This window comes from Tyto alba, unplaced genomic scaffold (assembly GCF_018691265.1).
Source record: "Tyto alba isolate M040663 unplaced genomic scaffold, T.alba_DEE_v4.0 Super-Scaffold_20000042, whole genome shotgun sequence".
Taxonomy (NCBI): Eukaryota; Metazoa; Chordata; class Aves; order Strigiformes; family Tytonidae; genus Tyto; species Tyto alba.
In genome coordinates this window covers 11,528,848-11,549,130 of record NW_024881293.1, presented here as the reverse complement: position 1 = coordinate 11,549,130, position 20,283 = coordinate 11,528,848, and the positions used below count along the sequence as shown (strand labels likewise).

The window sequence follows — 20,283 nt, the reverse complement described above, 5'->3', positions numbered from 1 at the left end:
AGATCCCCTTATCCACAGGGAGGTGACAGCCCACCGGTTCCCTTTATCCATGGAGAGGTGACAGCTCCCAGTTCTCCTTATCCATGGGGAGGTGACAGCCCCCCATTTCCCCTCAGCCATGGGGAGGTGACAGTCCCCCGGGCCCCCTGCTCGGCGGGGCGGTGCCCGGCCCCGGTGGCGGCGGGGCGGTGCCAGGCCCGGCGGGAGGGGAGCAGCGCCCCGGTTCCCGCCGCGGGCCCCGCTCGCTCCTGCGCCTTTAACGCGGCGGCTCCCGCCGCCTCCCAAGCGCCGGGCCCGGCGGCGGCCGCGCAGCGAAGATGGCGGAGTCCGGCGGGGCCGAGTTCGCGGCGGAGCCGCCGAGCAGGTGAGCGGGGCCCGGGCGCGGCCCAGGCCGGGGGTCCGGGGGCGGACGGCGGCGGGGGCCTGGCCCGGCTGGGCCGCGGCGGCAGAGGGAGGGAGCGGGGGGGGGGAACCGGCTGGGCCCGGTGGCGGCCGCGGCGCTTCGCCGCCTTCCTCAGGAGCCGGCGTGCGCCCCCATATTCATTTATTTCCCTTTTCTTTTCGGCGTTGCCGCTCCCCGGGGGTCCTGGCGAGGTGGAGAGCCCGGCCCAGTGGCCTGGGGTGGGCTGTCCTGAGCAGGGCCCGGCGGCTGAGGGTCCTCGGGAAGATAATAATAATAACACTTTCCCTGGTGGAGTTCATGAGGAGGATAAGGATCTAAAATAAGGAATATTATGGAGTACACCTAGACCCCGCTTGGGTAAGGCTTGCAGAGCCACTGGCTTTGTGGGTTTATAGAGACACCATGTTTACAGAGACACCAAGTTTCTGGTGTTTCGGGCCCATTCTGTTGCGCCTCATCCCCTCAGGCTGCAAACCCCTCCAAAGGGTCACTGGTTTTGGTCCCTGTGGGGTCACTCAGCCTTTGAAGGCAGCACAAAGTTGACGCTGGTACCTGAAGGATGCTGTGGTGGGCGGGTAGTTGTAGGTGGTACCTGTTCGTGGAGGAGTTTCTGTTCCCAGGGCTTTTCTATCTGTCGTTGTCCACAAGTTACTGTGTTGGACAGTGTTCAGAAAGTTGTGTTGTCTGTCTCTTGGATGTTATGCTGTCAACCTGTCACTTCGCTTCAAAGCATCATTTATCCTCAACTTAACTCTCTGCGTACACTCCTGAAATAGCCACCCTGTATGTCACGCTGCAGAGAGGGAACCTCTTACAGTCATTGTTCTGCGCTGGAGAAGCCTGTCTGAATTCTCACCTTATCTATATATATATATATTTTTTTTTTCTCCCTAATGACCGTCTGTGTAAACTACATGCTGTGTTGCATTTTTCTTCCCTCTCTGAACAGGAACACCAGCACTTCTCTCACATGGGTGTCAGTCAGGCTGTTTGCTCGGCACTTGGGAGTTTCTCGGTGCTGGGTGTGTAGCAGTGAGAAATGGAAGTAATTTGTTTCAGGGCTGTGATGAATTACCCCAACTGGAGCTGCAGCAGTTTTGTTCCCTGAGCTGTAGCTCTGTTGTGTTCCTTATTGCTACATGTTTATTTTTTTTGTTAATTTTTAAAGTAAAGCCTGTTGAAGTTTGGATACTGCTTCTTGTTGGTCATTAGTCTTCTGTTTTAAAGGATGGATTTATTGGAGAATACAGGGGAGAAACCTGATGGGAGATGTTGGACATGCCGAGTTGTTTCTATAGAGTGAGAGGAGAATGCCAAGGGCATTCCCTATCAGCCATGATTCCTTGTTAGGTGCTTCCACTTGTGACTTTTTTGCACTTAGAAAGTATTTACTCCCTAAGGCAAAAGGACAAAGTCCTCTCTTGGTGTTACACACATGCCATTTCGGTGGTGCACTATTACTCAAACAGCACGGACAGAATTTCCATCTTTGGAATTGCTACCGCATGGCTGATGCTAGTTACCCATAAGTATGCTGGCTTTCCCAAAGCAAGAAAATTAACTTGTCTGCTGGGGATTCTGTGCTTTCATTTGATAAGGAACATGCTGTGCAAGATGGTGTGGGTAAAAGGCTTTCGAGATACTGATGGCATGAGATAAGACCACTGTGGTGCGTTGAAAAGCAAACGGCTCAAATCTTCTATTTTGAATTAAACTTGCCTTTTTTTTTTTTTTCTTTTTTTCTCACTTCCTCTATGGATAGAATTTCATGAGTTATAAATGGGTTTCATATTTTACTCCTAGTCCTCTGTATCGTGTGGAGGGAGAGTTTCAGGCTACAGCATTCACTCTCTAATACTGTGCTGCCCCTGAAGATACGCTTTGAGATTGGTGAGCAAGTAAGCCCAGAGGAAACAGTGAAATCCATTGATACCCTCAGTAGGAGAAGCCCTCTGTGCTTTAGACAATGAAACATGTGCGCTCTGCTGCAGTCTTGGTGAGGTAGGGTTGTACAAAGGTGAGAAAGATCTAGGAAAAACATCTTTTCAGGTGCTGGGGAGGATGTTACTGTGCAGGTCTTTAGGCAGGAATTAATCGGGGTGTCCAGACAAGCTGTTGAGGAGAGCTGCCTGTCTCTCAAATTGGAAATAATCCCTTTAAGAAAGGAAGGCAGCCAGGTTGTATAAACACTTTTCAAAAACCTCCCTAATATTGTTACATGCTGGCGTGTTTGCTGAAAGCAGTCCTGCCTATCAAGACCAGAATGAATGGGCGAGGGAGACCTGCAGGTCTTCCTTATCTAAAAGTACATACGTCTGGGTTCACATCAAGACAAAGTCGACCTGAACTCCCCTACCCTTATTCCTTCCGAAGAAAGCGGTGGGAGAGAGAGCAAATGTACAGGAGGATGGAGTGAAACCATGTCAGGGGAAGATAATGATAAGGACTGTGACTCTGCCTTGCTTTCGTGTTTCTGTAATCTTACACAGCTTCAGTCTTCAATTAGACTTTTTTTGCCTTTTGAAACTGTTCGAAGTTTAGACTTGTGTGGTTTCTATGTTCTATACTCTGCCACATGGCAATTTTAAAACAGATTTAGTTGTTAGATCTGGTAGACATGGTGTAAATGTTTATGCTCTAATTGAATCACTGTAAAAATAACTGCTGCTTTCTTTTTCAACACTGGGAGACTTCTGAGCTGGAGGTTTTATTTAGACCAAAAGTAAACTTCAGTGATTCTTTAGAGGTTTCTGTCTTACCTCCATGTACTTTGTAAGGATGAGTCTTGCATCACTGGACGATGGCTAAGGTGTCCTTTCCAGTTTCTCATTTATATGGAAGATAAATGCTGAACTTGCACAGAAATCAGTGACCTTTAAGAGAAGCTGTTGCTGCACTTCTGGTGGTCTTGGGTTATTCTGTACAAGTGACACAGTGAGGGTGGCACAAAGCCTGTACAGAACTGAACTGCCCAGGGAGCTGCGAAGCATAATGATGTTTAGGATGGGTGCAAGCCTGTCTGAAGATAAATGCAGGGGGTTTAGGTAAGAAGGGAAACGGGCTACAAACAGCCTCAGTGATAAGAGGATTTGATCCTGGAATTGAATCGGAATTGGTATTACGATGTCAAGTGCTGGGGCAGCTGCTTGCATCTGCTAGAAAACATGATTTCTTGAGATTGCGTTAGAGGGATGGTGGGTTTTTCTTCTGTTGTCTGCTGTTTCAACATTTTGTGTCGCTTTTACATGAGATCCCTAGCTGCTCTGAGGCAGTAATCTGGAGGGTGGAGGTACAGAGAGAGGAGGAGAGGCGTGCTGCGCCTCACAGCACGCTGTAGTACCTACTCTGTGTGTAACTAGTCCTGTCGCTTTTATTGCAACACTGCCCAGAGGATGCAATCAGATGCCACAGAAACAGGCCGAGACAAACACGCCTCCAAGGACCTCGTAGTCTGATTTTGAAGTTTTTCTAAGTTTTTCCAAGGTGTGAAGCGAAGGGCCTGGTATGGTTGTGTGGGAGAAGCCCGCAGGGCGATTTGCTTGGTAGGGGGAACTTTCTGCCCTGCTAGGAGCTGCTAGCAGGGCTGCAGTGGGCTGTCCCCAGCGGGAACACAACCCAGCCTCTGTTGACTTGGGACGAGCCGGGAAGCTGAGACAGGTCCTGACGGATTTTTGGATGAAAGCGGCGGTAACTGTGCCACAGGCCAGCTTCGCTCTCTTTCCAAAGGTGATGCTGGAGTCGGGGGGGCGGATGGAAGAGCGGGGCTGGAGGGAAGAGCCGGGTGGCATCTCGCAGGTCGGCGAGCGAAGCAGTGCTTGGGGCTGGGCTGGGTGTCACTTTTGGGGTGGCCTTGGTGGCTCTGCTGTGCTTCCCGACACCACTAGGTGCCTCTCGGCCTTTGCTCAGCGGCTCTGCCACGGGTGCTGCCGGGAGAGGTGTGAGGGGATGGCGGGCGCAGAAAATACCCGCTGCGGCTTCTGGCTGCCAAAACGACTGCGGCGGTGTGTTGTAAAAGGATGATTCTGCTTTTTTTGCGTATTTTTTTTTTTGATCCAGCATCGCTGTAGCTTTCTTTTTTCTAGAGCCGGAGGTTGGCAGGGTTTGACCATAAGGGCATATGGTAGGGGAAATGTGGAACTGTTTAAGGCAGTGCTGTCAGCAGGAGTATCGAGTGTGTAAAGAGCCTGTACTTAGCCGTGTACCGTGGATACACAGGCAAATTTTACGTGGTGTAAAATCCACCATCCTTCTGGGGGTCCTTGTGTGGCTGGCTGAGCTCGGGAGCAAGAGAGAGCAGCTGCCTTTTTCATTGCTGTGATACTGCCTGTGGCTGCCAGAGTAATTTATATGCTTAGAGTGATTTTTATATTTGCTCAGTTTGTTCCTGGCTCAGTGGGATTAGGTTTGGGGCTGACAAGAATATAATCACGGTAAAGTCTGGGGGGGTGGGGTAGGATCTTCCCGTTCTCGGTCGTTGTAAAAATGTGGGTTGAAATTGTGGAAGGGCAGGGTGGTGGTAGGGATGGGTGATGTGTGTCGCCTGCTCCATGCTTTCTGTTGCTGGAGGAGGTTTGGGGCAGGACTGAGGGTGCCCCAGGAAAATCCCTGTACAAGACAAGATCCTCTGTGGTATCTCTGGATATGGGGAGAGAGAAGAGAAATAGCAGATGTTGGTAAGTGATCTCAGCCCAACCTTTTGTGCCCCTCCAAAACCCTAATGCTACTAGTGTGCAAATTTGGGCTCACAGAGCCATTACCCGAGAGCTGTCTTGGCCACTTCAGTTGCTGAATGAAGAGGACCAAACTGTTTATCCTGTTTGTCCTTGCACCACCATAAAGATGTCTCTGGCTCTGTGACAGAAACATTTTAAAGAATCTTGTTCTTTTTTCCTGCCCCCCACCAATTTGTCCCCAGTACAGCATGTACTGACCAATCCTTCACACTGAAACTCCATGAGGTGGCACAGAGTTTAGTGTGTTCAGATATTTCACCTTCCACTTTTTTGTTGCTCCAATGATCCGTTTTACCAGGCCAGCCAGCTTCTGACAGGCATCCAGTTTTATTAGTGCTTTTAGCAGAAACCAAAATCCCACCTCCTTTGGCTTGCGAACAACCTACCGATTGAAGCCTGGGAGCAGAATATATTTGTGTGTGTGTCTGTTGGGCCCTGTGTGAGTCCAGCTCAGAAAAAAAAAAAGAAAAACAGAGATTTGGAAATGTGTCTGGGACTTCTCAGGGGACAAAAAATAATATTAAAAAAATAAATAAATTGGAAAGCCTCTTGCTTCAACTTGCTGCCTTACCTTTGGGCTATAGGGTTTCCTTGGTTCCAGCTTGGGAGAAGCAGGATGCAGATAAGCCGATAAGGGGATAAGTAGGACCTGATTCAGAAAGCACTTAAAAACGAAACACTAAGATACCTCCTGGCTTCTGTGAAATATGTCTTTAATTGCTGTTTTCACTGAACACAAGGCTGAACCAGGCGTGGGTTGTCCGGCAGTGGAGAGCGTGGGAGCCCAGTGGCGCCCAGTCCTGTCCCAGCGTCTGACAGTCCATCTTTTGAGACCTCAGTTCCCTCTTTGTGAGAGGGAGAAGCCTATTGGCCCCCTGTAATACAGACAGAAAAGCTTGGTTTGTTGGGCTTTTTTTTTTTTTTTTTTAAATAGTGAATGTTACTTGTTCTCCCTTTGCCAAACGTTCATTTTCCTTAAATTTTGAGACCTGAGTGTAAAAGATAAATGATGAGACTTTTCAAACTTCACTATTCAACTTCAGGCATTTTATAGAAGACCATTTTTTTCACATGAAGTATTACTCTTTCTAAAACTCAGACCCATTTATAATCTCTTTATTTGAGCACTCCAAATTGCTAGTCACTTTTAAATAGAGATATTAGTCTCAGGCTTTCTACTTGTATTATTGCCTTTGATGAAAGAGAAGGTGTCAGGAGAGGAAAGTGAGTGAAGGCAGAGGAGAGAAACAGGAGAAATTAAGGGAAGGAGGTGGAAAAGGGAACAAAGAAATTGATTAAATGATTTTGCTTACATATCTTTCCTAAGGATGGTTATGTTTCTCTCGAAAGCATCCCCTTTATACAGTGTGTTCACATTTAATTTGTTGCTGATCATTAAGTGCTTATTGTTGTTGCTAATTTGGACAGGGGAAGGATGGTGAATGTTGTTTCCAATGGGGTGCTGGTGACAAGCTTGCTTGCTGCTGGGAATGTAAGTAGGTTAACAGGGCAGGTATTTTTAAGTCTCAATGCCTGGCAGCATCTAATCTTTCTTGCACCCAAACTTCAAGGAAATCTCTTGATGTCTTTTCATAGGGGGGTGCAAAGGCCATGGGAGCGTTGTCTAAAACTCCTGACAAGAGTCCTTGAAACAGCAAATCTATAGTGAAGGGTTTAGCCTTTTTGCCCTAACATAACATTTGTTAGTGTGAGGTGCTGAAAACTCATTTTCATCATTTGGGCATGTGATATAAAGCCTCAGGATCTGAAATATTACAGTAACCATGGCTACCAGTGACTTATCTGAGGGAGTTTGACTTTTGTTTTGATTTTAAGTGTCTTAATTGTAGTTTAAAAATCAGAATCTGAATGTGTTTTTTACTTAGGCATGAAACTAAAGGCATTAAATGATTTGAATTATTAAAATATCTATAATGCTGCCTTTCAAAGGTTCCTAAAGAACATCCTTAATATTCATACCCTATGTTCTAAATAAAGTTACTCTTCAGCTTTATGTTAGTTCTGCTGCTCTCACCATAAAAAATTTCTTGCAGGCATGAGCGCACAGAAGGTGCGTCGCTGGCTATTTTGCAATCCCACGTCCTTTGTTTATCCACAGAAAAGCTGTGGCCCTACGGACCTGATGCATGCGAACGCACACGCACACACACACACTGCTGCTTTTCCTCCCTCCTCTTTTGTACCCCAGCCATGTCCTGCGGGGTCCTACCTTTAGAGCTTGTGTTTACTGTAGAGGCTGGCTCTTGGAAGTTTGCCCTGCTTAGATATCTTGCCAATCCCCTTGAGTTTCTCCTGTATGAAAAATTACCAAGCACCACCTGCCCAGAGAGTGGGAAAATGTGGGTGGATATTAGCAAGGATGCTGAACTGGGATGGAGAGCGAGCCTTGCTAGCACCGAACTAGCCCTCCTTCCAAGAAGCACCATGTTAAAAAAGAAGAGGATGAAGACATCTGGCAGTTGTACAGCAAAAGATTTTTCTTATTTAATTCAATCACTGAAATGTTATAATCTGGCCTGGTATAATTCTCTCCATTTGTACTTGTGCAGTAGTTGCAAACATGCTGAAATATGAACTCATGCTTGGTAAGCCTTTAATTCCAGCTTTGATGTTTTTAATCATTAGTACAGATTTGGTAAAAATGATTCATTAGCTTGAAACGCGTCTTGGATTACACGTGATGTTGTGGAGAATCGAGGAGGCAGAGACAGGGGACTGTTCTTTGGGATGTTTGTGCTCATCTGAACTGATTCTTGAAGTACGGCCCTTAAATATCTCTCAGCTTTAGAGGCCTCTTGGGTTACCAGCCCTGTGTTCAGATGCCTCCTTGCTGTATCTGTTCCTGGTCAAAAAATCAAGCAGTCCTTGCTCAGAAACATGTCAGCTAAGGATGTGGTCAGTGTGCTTGGGGCAGGGATGAGCACATAGCCCAGCTCCTGCAATAGGTACAACAGCATGAGGAGAATTTCTGGGCTCACTTGCCTTCCCTGCTTGCTCTCTGGCTGGAACCACTCCCTTAACCCTTGCTTTAACATGTTCACAAGCCTGCAACATGTGCACTGTTTTGGGTTGATTTTCCCCCAGCTACGGTCACATACAGCATGCTGAACTTTATCCTGCAGTGACTGGCGAGGATTGAAAGCAATCTGGCTTCAGAGCAGGGGCTTGGAGACAAATTCTCAATCCCATTACTTGTTTCCTGGCAGTCCCTTTTTGAAAATCGGGTACCAGTGATGTTACTGGAGTCTTTGAGGCTGCTGCCCAAAATGGATCACCCTTCTGAATCAACGTGTCTATTGAATTCCAGCTGCCCCTTCGTGCGATGGATGCAGTTACATGAATATAAAGATGCCTTTCACTGCTACAGCTATTTCCATATGGAAAGTGGGATTTCTGTTCCTGTAAAGTCACCTTTATACCAATATATTCTTGTTAGAGGCCCTGATCACATAAACGTTTTCAGATCCCCTTGCAGATCACTGTGAAGCCCATGGGACGTGCAGTGGAAGTGCTGCTTGATGTGAATGTGATTTTTATGTTTTACATTTTTTTCAAAGGATAAATTTGACTGCGTGCAGCCAGACACACTGGACCTCACTTTGAGCTAGCATGCTTGGGCCCTGCCAAAGGACACTCTGGCCACAGAAACCTCTGCAAAGCTCTGCAGCAGGGGAAGGATTTCACCCAGAGCCGTTCTTCTGAGGACAAAGACAAAAAAACGAGGAAAATTCCAGAAGCTCTCCAGCCCTGCCTCCATCAGAAAGGGAAGGGGGAAGGAGCAGAATAAACACTTTCTCACTATTGTGTGATGAAAGGCTTTTATCTTGAAGGCATGTTCTGAACTGCTGAGGAGTAGATGCAACTCTTCCGAAGTTTGTCTGCAAGGCTGCTTCTTCTGTAACAAATTGTTAAGCAACAAGTACACGGCATATTCAGATCTCAACTAAGATAGGGACAGCCTCACAAAAGCTCTTTCAGATGTTCAAGGCTTCCTTTTGTGCTTTTTTTTTTTTTTTTTTTTTTTTTTTTTAAAGTCTCTGACATCCAACTGCTGCCTCTCTTCTTCCTCTGTTCCTAATGCAGCACAAGGACTGGAAAGCAAGGCCGTGTGGCATAATGTGCGCCGCTGCTGTGGTGTGCCCCGTGGTACAGCAGCCTGGTTCGAGCCAAGCCTGCTTTTATCACAAATCCATTTTTACTAACTGCAGCACAAACAGTGTTTGCTGTTTTCTCACCTCTCCTTCTCCTGCGTTGTTTCTTGTAAAGTCTCTTGCTTGATTTCTCATGCCTTGTGTGAATTTTATTTTGTTTCCAATTTGTGTGCTTCTTCTAAGAATTATTTTTTTTCCAAACTGAAGAAAACTGGACATTATAAATGGTTCTCTTACTGTTAGGTTTTGTTTCATTTTGTCTTTTTTTTTTTCCTCCCCTGGAGGATTGTGTAATCATTGGATCCTTTTATTCTATACTTGTAAATAGACAAAGGAACTAGTACAGGGAGTTTCTCAGGGGTAGCTGTTCACAATTACCTATTGAAATGAATCGCACATGCAAACATGTTTATTCTAGCACAGAAATGTCTACCCGCCCAGATTTAGTCCTCCATCTACTTTAAACTTACACTCTGGTTATTAACAGTGCCTGTAAAAGTTAATTGAGAAAAAGGAAAAAAGAGGAAGGTTTTTTCAGGTAAAGCTTGTTGTTTGAAGAGGCACCCGCACTGGGAGGGTTGTGGATATAGTGAAAGCAATCATGTATGGGTAAAACCTTAGGCTGGGAAGAGGAATATTTAAAATTGCTCTGAAATAAATGCTGAAGAAAATTCCCATGAGAAGAATCCTGCAGAAGATCAAGTCTAACGAAGTTATGGTAAGCTCGGGAGTTACCATCTCCTAGATGAGCCGCTGGAGCTGTCTCTGTGTATTTTACCTGTCCAGCATGAGGCAAAATGGGTTTGCTCCGTGAATGATACTGTGTTCAGAGGCAAGATCATTTCCTTGCTTATGCTCAATGTTTCCTCATTTCGACTCCAGCGAATCAAAGCCATTGTTCCAGAGAGGAGAGTAAAATGAGTTTGACGTGATGAATATTCATGCACTCGCTCCCTCCAATCTCTTTCCTCTTTCGCCATGGGAAGAGCTGGAGTGGATAGATGTTTCTTGGCTCGCGGAGTAATGGATAAAGGTCTTGTCAGCAACTGACTTTTTGCTAATCCTTTTTATTATAGGAAGGATGTTGTAGCTGGACTCCACTCTCTGAACTAAGACTATTTTAGTATGCTTTGACTTTAAGGTAGGAATTTCAGATCTGTGCTGCAAGAAGCACAGCTGACCGGTATCAGTCATCCCAGTAGGAACTCGTAGGAATTTTGAGGCGCGTTCCCAAGCCCGAGGAGTTTTGAAACAGACTGCAAAGATTTGATATCTGCATCCTGCAGCATCCCAAAGAGCTCTAGAGCTGCTTGCACAAAGCGGCTGCCCTCTCAGTGCTCTGATGAACATCACAGATTTCCCCTAACTCGCCTCTTCTGTAAAGCTTGCAGGAAATTGCAATCCGATAAGTTAGGAAAGTAGCAAGTCCTGTCCATTGTTCCTTATTGTTTGAGGATTGTTTACATCCCCTTTTTTGTTATCCCATCTCTCTGACTCTTCTCTGACCTTGCCTACTTGTTTTGTCCATTGTGTGTGGCTTTTGTTGTTGTTCAGGTAGTGAACTCTTAGGGACAGTTGTTAGCAAACGATGGGATTATACAGCCTCTAGCACAGTGGGACCTAGTCTCTGTACTATTTTTTTTTGCTTTATTGGTTTATTCTACCTAAATAATAACAAGAATACCCTTTAAGCACAGTACTAAGTGTGCTCTTCCAGTGTGGACTTGGGAGCAAGTAATGCAGTTTTCCAGATTCAGTACAATCGTCTTGGGGTTTTTTAATGTCATGCTTCGATAAAGTGTTTCTTAAAATGCAGAGACCAAATAACAGGAGACTTCTGAAAACATAACCCCCATCCTAAATACTGGTCCTTGTGCATGTTTTCTTCCCAGAAAGACCTGGATCTTGATCCTGAAAAGTAGTTCAGAGTCAGATTAAATTTGCAAATGAATTTAGGATTTCACGCTTCTGTTGGCATGAGTGGACCGTGTACGGCGGGCAGGGCGTGCTGGCCCACTGTCGCCTTGCTCAGGAAGACTGCAGCATAATTGTAGTTATTTTCCAAGGCGCACACTGCATCTAATAGCCTTTTCCACTTGTGCACAGATAGTGCTGATGTTCACCTCTAAATGCAGCATTCTCACTGACAAGTGCATCTGAGGCCAAGTGAATCTAAGAATGATGCTCTCCGCACTGGGGAACATGTGCGAGAGGCATTGGGAAAACCAAGGAAATATTTCCACTGGGAGGGGACTGTTTACAGTGCAGTTCAAACAGTTGACGTTATTTAGAGCAGCCAGTGCTATGTAATATTTTGCTTTTGCTCTTCTCACGAGGGTCAGGCATAAGGAAAGGATCAAACAGGGCTAGCGGGGCTGTCCTTGGACGGTACAGAGTATCTAACAGCTGCAGTCAGGATAGGTGGTGAGAAGAATAAGCAACTGTGATTCAGTCTCGTGGTTGAAGTCAAGGTCAGGGTGGACTCTGGGGTAGTTGTAGTGTGGGGACACCAGTGTTCGTTGGAGATTTTGGCCCTGCTAGCTGATGTTTGGATGGTCTCTGAAGCCCATGTGTGCAGCAGTGTGACGGGTTGTCAGTAATGTGGAAGTATAATTTAAAAATTTGGAAGTGTCTTTTGTATTGGGAGAAGGGAATACAACTGAGGTACTGATGTCATGATGTTCTGTGTGGCTATTGAGCTGGGAATTTGCGTTCAAACTGCTTCATGTTACAGTATCTTCCCCAGCATGCTTTGTAGGTGTACCACATATTGTTTTAATTTAAAACCAGCCTGTCTCTCTTGTTCTGTTTTTAGCATGGCTGACAAGAACAGCACCCTGAAATGCACGTTCTCTGCTCCTGGCCACAGCACCACTCTACTGCAGGGACTGGCCTCGCTCCGAGCTCAGGCTCAGCTGCTTGATGTCATCCTCACTATAAATAATGAAGTGTTTCAGGTTCATAAAGTTGTCTTGGCTGCCTGCAGTGACTATTTCAGGTGAGAATCCGATAGGGAAGCAGGCATTTTTACCTTTCCCATTGTTTTTCTGTTTTCCCATCTTCCCTCACCCCAACCTTCCTACCACACCCCAAAATCACACCCACACACAACCCTTTGGCGGTATGGTTTGCCCCACGGATGTCGGTGGGATTACCTGCAGGCACGCAGAGGCTCGGAGTCAGTCCCTCTGCACACAGATGAGGTTTGTTCAACTACAGCCACTGGGCCAAGACTCAAGTTCAAGGCCAGGTCTTGAACCCACCTGGGCAGCATTGGTAGGTGCTCTGCCTGTTGAAGGAAACAGGCTTTTGCCCTGGAGGTGCTTCAGCTGATTTCGGAAGTGGCATTGAGGGCTCTGAAATGAGTCATCCCATTGAATGATGGTGCCAGTTGTAAATACACTCATGTTATCTTTAAGTACCACTGATCTGTCTATAGTGCTTACTGTTCACAGGCTGAAGAGTATGAAGCATTTTGTGTGTGCATTCCCCAGACCCCCGGGGAGATAGGGGAGAATTGTCCCATCTTGTGTGGGTAGAGAACTGAAACATGGAGAGGAGTTTTCTCAGCCAAATTAATGCAGAGTGAGCCAAATGCAGAGCAGGAAATTCAGTCTTAAGTGAAAATATGTCTTCATCCATCTTGCCTCTGTCAGCCTCCTTTGTAATGGTTCTCTGACTTAGAATGACTTCTCTTTTGAGTTAGGGATCTTTTCTGGCCGCACCAGTAGCAGCGTCAAGTGAGGGGCAGGCTGGAGCAACAGGTATAGGGAAGGTTCAAAACAACAGAGAATTTGACCTGGGTGTTGTTGTAGACTTGAGATCATAGCAAGCAGGGGTGGATAAAATGGGGTTTGCAGTCCCTTGACATGTAGGTGCCTTCCTGACCTGAGCAGGCTGGTTTGCTGAGCAGGTAACCGAGAGCAAGAGACTTCAGTGTCCCTTGGCATATCTCTTGTACCCCTTCACCTGTTTCTTCAGCTGCTCTGATGATCTCTGTCTTATGTACACACATATTTTCTAGGCTGTTCCCTCCTCTCTCCCTTTTGTAACATAAACCTTCCAAGCTTATCACTCTCCCTAACAGGCATGCAATTAATGATGGAGCTGATCTCCCACCAAATGCTAATAGCACTATTTGTATTCATAAATGCTGTATGCAGTGCCACTGCTAGTGTGTTTTCACTGTCGAAGTATAATTGCTGAGTAGGTTTCTTGTTATAACTTCTGTGGTGCTAAGGAAGGTTGTCCTGGGGAACAATGGCAGAATAATCTAGCTTTTGAAAATACTCTGTTTTTATGCAGAAGGGGGGAGGGAAGAATGAAATTGAGGCATTTATATAATCAGCATTTTAGAACCATAACACTTTTTAAAGGAATTGCATTCTATTTGATGATTTGTCTTCATCATGGCAACAATAATGCTTTTCTTTCCTTATGAACGTTCAGCTCTGTATAGCTAATGCACAAGTACACATATGTCTGCATATCCTCTGGGGCAAGGGATCAGGGCAGCATGCTGTGCTGTGACATGGGATATGCAAGGGGATTTTAGCAGAATGCTCTCATCTGCTATATGGACAAATAATTGCGAACAGTATTCCTGGTCACTCGGTTACAGAAAGCTGATTTCATATGCAGATATTTCCTTATTTAGGTCATTTAGGATTTCTTGGGTTTATGCTGGACGGCAGCAGGTTTTCTAGCCTGGTTTGGACAGGAAACTTGGAACTCCTGTCTTTTGACAGCGTTCCCAAGATATTCCTTTATTCCTGTGTCGATGCAGAAGAGCAGGGTCTGTTCAGCATTTTTTCTGACTAACTTGCACCTTAGAGTCACTGCAGCTTCCTAAGGCAGCTCTAATGACACTGTGCCTTCACAATGAATTTACTTTTCCGATGGGAAAGAGTTAGGTTACTGATGGTGGAAAAAAGACCCCAAAATGTGCAGGCAGCTGCCAGCAGTTGGGAGGGTGAAGGTTTTTTGTATGACAGTCCATAGCCTTGCTGTGATGTGTGTACAGTGGCAGCGAATGGTGAAACTCCATGTCACAGTTTTTCCAGCAACCTGTTTCGACTTTGGCTTCCCCAGAACTGCTCTGCTACTGCTTGTTGAATATTACACAGAGTGCAAACCTTTGCCCCCGAGCTACCCATATATAACAAAAACTGCTGAAATTTAATGTAAACGTATAAAAAAAACCCAAATGTGCAGTTATGTCCCCATCACGCCCACAGGCCCTGTAGCTGGGAAAGGCAGCACTGCTCTAGAATAGTGGTTTATGAGATGTCTGTGCGCAGTCCTTGGCGTGGTATGTGCTTCCTGTGGAATTTAGAAGCCTCCCAAGGAGGTGATCTAGGGCCTAATCTCTCCGTGGCCTGGTCAACTGATGTGCTTGCAGCTGTGCTGTAACAAAATCTTTATTTTTTTTTTTATTTTTTTTTTTTAATTGCCTGTTAGCCCCCTGCCGTCGTACTGCAACATGACAGATGTTTTCTGCAGTGGCTGCAACTCCTATTTTCTTAAGGCGTTGGGAGTGAACCTTGGAGGGGAGGTTCTGTTGTGATTACCAAAGCTGTTCATAATATGTGTTGCATCTGCAATATTTAAGCCATTTCATAGCTAGCCTACGGTATAATGGGCTGACTGAAATCTCTGCCTAAAGGCAGTGTTGCAGCCAAGCTCAGAGGATCGCTGACAGGTGTCTTCCAAAGTGTATTCTTTATTTGTGCTCACCAATCCTGAGTACTTAACCTCTTTAGGGTATGGTTACCAATCTCTGCTGGTGCAGATCCCGTTGTATCCTTTGGCTGTTGAATATTACAGATTCACTGGTGTCCAGCGTACCACACTCCCTGCTTTGGTAGCTCCACCTGCTTCTTGAAGCTTTGTTCTGTGGTCCATTCTTACAATGCTGCCGGTGGGATTGAAAAACTTAACTTTCTGATAGCTGAATGTTCCTTCTCAGGGCACTGTTTATCCAAGCTTTACGTAAGTAATTGCATACTCTAATTTCTTCTGGCTTTTAGAGCTCTAGCCTTGATTTATTCCCCCCGCCTTCCCCATCCTCCCTAAGAGAATCAGTATGTTTAAAAATAAAGTAAAATTCTGAAGTGATACATCATTTTACATGTATTTAAAAGGGGGGAAAATTTTTGTTTGTGTTCTTGACCTCCAGGGCAATGTTCACAGGCGGGATGAGAGAAGCCAGCCAGGACGTGATTGAACTGAAAGGTGTATCTGCAAAAGGGCTGAAACACATAATAGACTTTGCGTACAGTGCTGAAGTGACTCTTGATCTTGACTGTATTCAGGATGTGCTGGGAGCTGCTGTCTTCCTCCAGATGGTGCCTGTCGTGGAGCTCTGCGAAGAATTTCTGAAGTCTGCCATGAGCGTAGAAACGTGTCTCAATATCGGGCAGATGGCCACCACCTTTAGCCTCGCATCCTTGAAGGAATCAGTAGATGCATTCACTTTTAGGCATTTCCTCCAGATCTCTGAGGAAGAGGATTTCCTCCACCTGCCACTGGAGCGCCTTGTTTTCTTCTTGCAGAGCAATAAGCTGAAAAGCTGCAGTGAAATAGATCTCTTCCGTGCTGCCGTCCGCTGGCTGCAATATGACCCAACCCGCCGTGCCAATGCCAGCCAGGTCCTCTGCCACATCCGCTTCCCACTGATGAAGTCCTCGGAGCTGGTGGACAGCGTCCAGACCTTGGACATCATGGTGGAAGACGTCTTGTGCCGGCAGTATTTGCTGGAAGCGTTCAACTACCAGATCCTGCCCTTTCGCCAACACGAGATGCAGTCCCCTCGGACCACCATCCGCTCGGACATCCTGTCCCTCATCACCTTCGGCGGAACTCCCTACACCGATAACGACCGCACTGTGAGCTGCAAAGTCTATTACCTGCCGGATGCCAGCGGGCGCCAGTTCAAGGAGCTGACGGAGATGGAGGTGGGCAGCAGCCATTCTTGCGTGGCCGTGCTCGACAACTTTGTCTACATCGTCGGAGGGCAGCACCTGCAGTACCGGAGCGGCGAGGGAGCTGTGGATATCTGCTACCGTTACGATCCGCACCTGAACCAGTGGCTGCGCATCCAGGCCATGCAGGAGAGCAGGATCCAGTTCCAGCTCAACGTCCTCCACGGCATGGTGTATGCCACCGGTGGGAGGAACCGGTCGGGCAGCTTGGCCTCTGTAGAGAAGTATTGCCCCAAAAATAACGAGTGGACTTACGTGTGCTCCCTGAAACGCAGGACGTGGGGGCATGCCGGAGCCACGGTAGGAGACAAATTGTACATATCAGGTGGGTACGGCATTTCTGTGGAAGACAAAAAAGCCCTGCACTGTTACGACCCCGCTGTGGATCAGTGGGAGTTTAAAACCCCAATGAACGAACCCAGAGTTCTGCACGCCATGGTCAGTGCAAATAATAGGATTTACGCTCTAGGAGGCCGCATGGACCACGTTGACCGTTGTTTTGATGTTTTGGCTGTGGAATATTATGTGCCTGAAACAGACCAATGGACAACGGTGAGCCCTATGCGTGCAGGTCAGTCCGAAGCTGGCTGTTGTTTACTAGAAAAAAAGATTTATATCGTAGGAGGGTACAACTGGCATCTGAACAATGTTACAAGCATTGTGCAGGTGTATAACACAGAAACTGATGAATGGGAAAGGGACCTACATTTTCCGGAATCTTTTGCTGGGATAGCATGTGCTCCTGTGATACTACCGCAGGTAACGACCCAGAGATAACTCTGCGCGACGGCGTCGGCCCGTGAAATCGCCTCATGTTGCATGTTATCAGGATGCTCTGTTGTTTCTTTGTTGTTTGCAAATGGTATTGTGCATTTTGTGGGTGAGGGAAGGAGAAAAATAGCTTGTGTTCCCTCCTCCATAAAGTCCCTCCTCCTCTTATGTAGTGTTCTGGCAAGCATGTTTCATCAGAAGCACTTGTCAGCTAGTTAGACTTAACAGATGTTACAGCTGGAAAAAGCTTTTCTCTTTTTAGTTTTTTCTTTTTTTTTTTTTTTTTTTTGATGGGGGGTGCATTTTGCCAACTTTTCATATTTTTAACAATGTTACACATTGCAAACATTGACAGCTCAGGAGTAACTAAGTACTGTGGTATGTTTAAATGAGTTCAGGTGTGATTTTTATTAATAGCTTAAAAAATCATTAAAAATCATTGTGTGTCGCTTTGTTGTTTTTTAGCAAACAAAAAAACCAAAACCTGTATAACATACTGACCTCCAGAAGCAATAAAGGGACAGTGGGAGCTAGAAGAGCTCAGGTGCTTGGATTATGAAAGAATATTCCTGTTTTTCAAAGGTGACTTTTTTTTTTTTTTCCCCCCTTCCTAAAAGGGGAATACTTATCCCTGCACACCTTTGGTCTCCGTTGGTTCTTCATTGCTTGGATTACACTGCAATTCCAGATCCCTTCCTCACCCCCTCCAGACAGCAGCATGATACTCTAGTCCAGAAATTCTCCCTTAATTGGGGCATCCAGAGTTTGCAACACTAAAGCCATGTTGATAGCTTGATTACAGAAAAACAGGCATGATTTTTTTTTTATAACTGCCAAAATTTATTTGGCTTCACTGGCAATAAGAGCTCTGCAGCTGTTCGCCCGGGCTGACCCAAAAGCAGAGAGCACCCGGAGTTTCTGGTTTAGGACCCTGGTGCCTTTGCCTTTCTGATCGCTCCACCGGTACACGCTCATCCAAACTCTTTTCGTACAGTAAAGGAGGTGGGTGCTACTTGTTCATAAGCTTGAAGGTTTTCTCCCTTGACGTGTAAATAAGATACTTGGCATCATAATATGATGGAAGTGTAAGTGGAATGGGGTGTTTTTGTTGTTGTTGCCAGTGGGTATTTTAAATTAAGAGATTCATTTTAAGATGACTGTCATTTTTGTAAAATCTGCGTTTACTGCACAGAATACTGTTACTTCCTGAACTTTCCTTTACTCCAAGCCATTTTTTCTAATTACTTTGATTAATGAATTGAAAGTTTCTCCTTTTATCAGGTATTCTGTTTTAAGGGCTTTGTTTTGTATCTGTAAGTTTGATTTTGATGTATGCAGTCCTCTTTTTAGAGAAACTGTTGCATTCTGCTGTTAAATAAATTCTGTGCTGTAACCTTTAGAGACAATATGTAATGTCTGTTTTGCTAATGAATCATTGTTCAGGTCTGTGTAAAGCATGAACTCCATACCTCAGATTCACTTAAACATATTTTTCTCTAGTAATGAAATCGAAGCACCTTTGGAGATACGGTGAGGGCACATGTTCTCTCAGTTAATCTCTGCATCCTCAGTTTTAGATAAAATGATGCATAGTTTCATCTGGTCCTATCTATTTGCTGGTTTGCCAATAATAAATTAATGAAAAGTACTTGTTGTTGTATAGTATGCTAAAGTCAGTGGGCAAGCTCCACTTTCTAGCTCTTAGGCAGTTAATTTACTCCATTCTCTGTTCATTTGGTCTGGCATAGACGCTAGAAACACTGCAAAACAGTCTTGGCAGATAAAAAGCAAATTTTGAAAGGATGAAATGTAACTTGATACAAGCTTCAAAGTTACAAAATAATGGATTTTCTCTTTTTAATGCTTCCATATGTTTATGAAAAGGGCACTTTCTTAGGTTAGTAACAAATGGAAGGTTACTTGCTTTCCTATTTGTGGAATATGATTAATCTTCTTAAGAGTGTGCCATTCCTTCATCATTGCCTTCCTAAATTGCTTAAGTATTCTTCCCTATTTTATTTAAATTTTCCTACCAAAAGCATTTTTATGGCAGCAAGTGATGGCTTGGGTGTTCTCTAATAACTGAATTTTTCTGAATGTGCAGCTGTAGTGCTAATAAGCCACACCACATCAGATGACTGGAGAACCCACACGATGACCATAGCTGGCATCTCTTCATAAGGAAACCAGGCTTTATTTTTCACTTTAAACTTCCAAGGTATGTTTGTGTGTTGGGAGGGTAAAAGGGAAAAAAGAAAAATCCTTGAAAAAATGAAAAAGCATGTTTGGTCTCACTTTTAAGGTCAACCTTGCAAAAACAATCTTAACTTCTGTATTCATTCATATAGGAGTGGTGGCTTTGCAGCTAGGAGGATGCACGAAGCCATTCTGTAACTGTATTTAATAAACAGACCAACTGTTGCCTGCCATGCAGCAAACTAGCCTGGTACTCGCATTCCCGTTTCCTGGCACTGCGGAGCGGGAGCTGGGAAAGCTTTCCAGATTCTTTCCCTGAGACTGACGGAGTGCTACTGTGCACCACCTCTCTTTGTTACTGGAATGTTCTTTTTATAGCAATATAAATAACTATTTTTCATAATGTTAGCTAGAAATATTCTAGCTGTTCTAAATTTAGCAAAGACTGACTAAAATATTTGTGGAAGTGCATATCATTCATGTTGATAATAAAGTTTGGTTTACCCCTGTGAAGTACGTAGTTGTGGCTCTGGGCTGTTCTGTGCATAACCTGCCTGTTATTCTGAAAATAAATGGGTTTGATTCCTTTGATGTATTGCAGCAACTTGACTGCTAGAGGAGGGTCTTCACATAAATATCTAAGTGATCGTGCTCCGTGGCTGGGTTGGAGAAAGCGCTTTACAGGATGCCCTGCACAAAAAGCAAGTGGACTGGGCTCCTCTCTTCTTCAAGAATGAGCAAAGCCAGATAAATGTTTGATTGTGCTCAGAGTCATTTATTAGTCTCAGAGCAGCAATAAACATTATAGGGGTAAACCTGATTTGGTACATTTTAAAATACCCTTGAACAGATGGGGAACAGTAAAAGCCCAGCATCGTTAGTTCTAGGTATTTGCAGAGTATGCATGTCCCATTAGGGACTCCTGTCATGGCCAGGATAATAGCTTCTGTCTTCTCTGATGTTTTATGGGCCTGAAATTGTACTTAAAACTATAAAGAAAGAAAGCACTAGAACTCTTGGCAGGG

At 45.2% G+C, this 20,283-nt stretch overlaps 1 protein-coding gene across 4 annotated transcripts; it reads left to right on the top strand.

The window, feature by feature from the left end:
- The first annotated feature begins 116 nt into the window (after nucleotides 1–116).
- KLHL26 (kelch like family member 26) lies at nucleotides 117–19,774 on the top strand. 4 transcript variants are annotated; one of them, XR_006165523.1, is made up of 4 exons: nucleotides 117–364; nucleotides 12,124–12,306; nucleotides 15,487–18,064; nucleotides 19,167–19,774. XR_006165523.1 is itself a non-coding variant. In XM_042795115.1 (3 exons), the coding sequence occupies exons 1-3, from the start codon at nucleotides 318–320 to the stop codon at nucleotides 17,066–17,068; spliced, it is 1,812 nt and encodes a 603-aa protein (XP_042651049.1). In that variant the 5' UTR covers nucleotides 117–317; the 3' UTR covers nucleotides 17,069–19,774. The 4 variants fall into 4 exon arrangements, 2 of the variants coding, with proteins under 2 accessions (XP_042651049.1, XP_042651050.1); XR_006165522.1 differs by having other exon boundaries at nucleotides 15,487–19,280; nucleotides 19,411–19,774; XM_042795115.1 differs by having other exon boundaries at nucleotides 15,487–19,774.
- The last annotated feature ends 509 nt before the right edge of the window (nucleotides 19,775–20,283 follow it).

Bases quoted from the DNA above. Each gene is read 5' to 3' on its own strand.
- KLHL26 (XM_042795115.1), top strand. From the start codon at position 318: ATGGCGGAGTCCGGCGGGGCCGAGTTCGCGGCGGAGCCGCCGAGCAG. The intron at 365-12,123 runs GTGAGCGGGGCC...TTCTGTTTTTAG, and splicing joins GCGGCGGAGCCGCCGAGCAG to CATGGCTGACAAGAACAGCA. The intron at 12,307-15,486 runs GTGAGAATCCGA...CTTGACCTCCAG, and splicing joins GCCTGCAGTGACTATTTCAG to GGCAATGTTCACAGGCGGGA.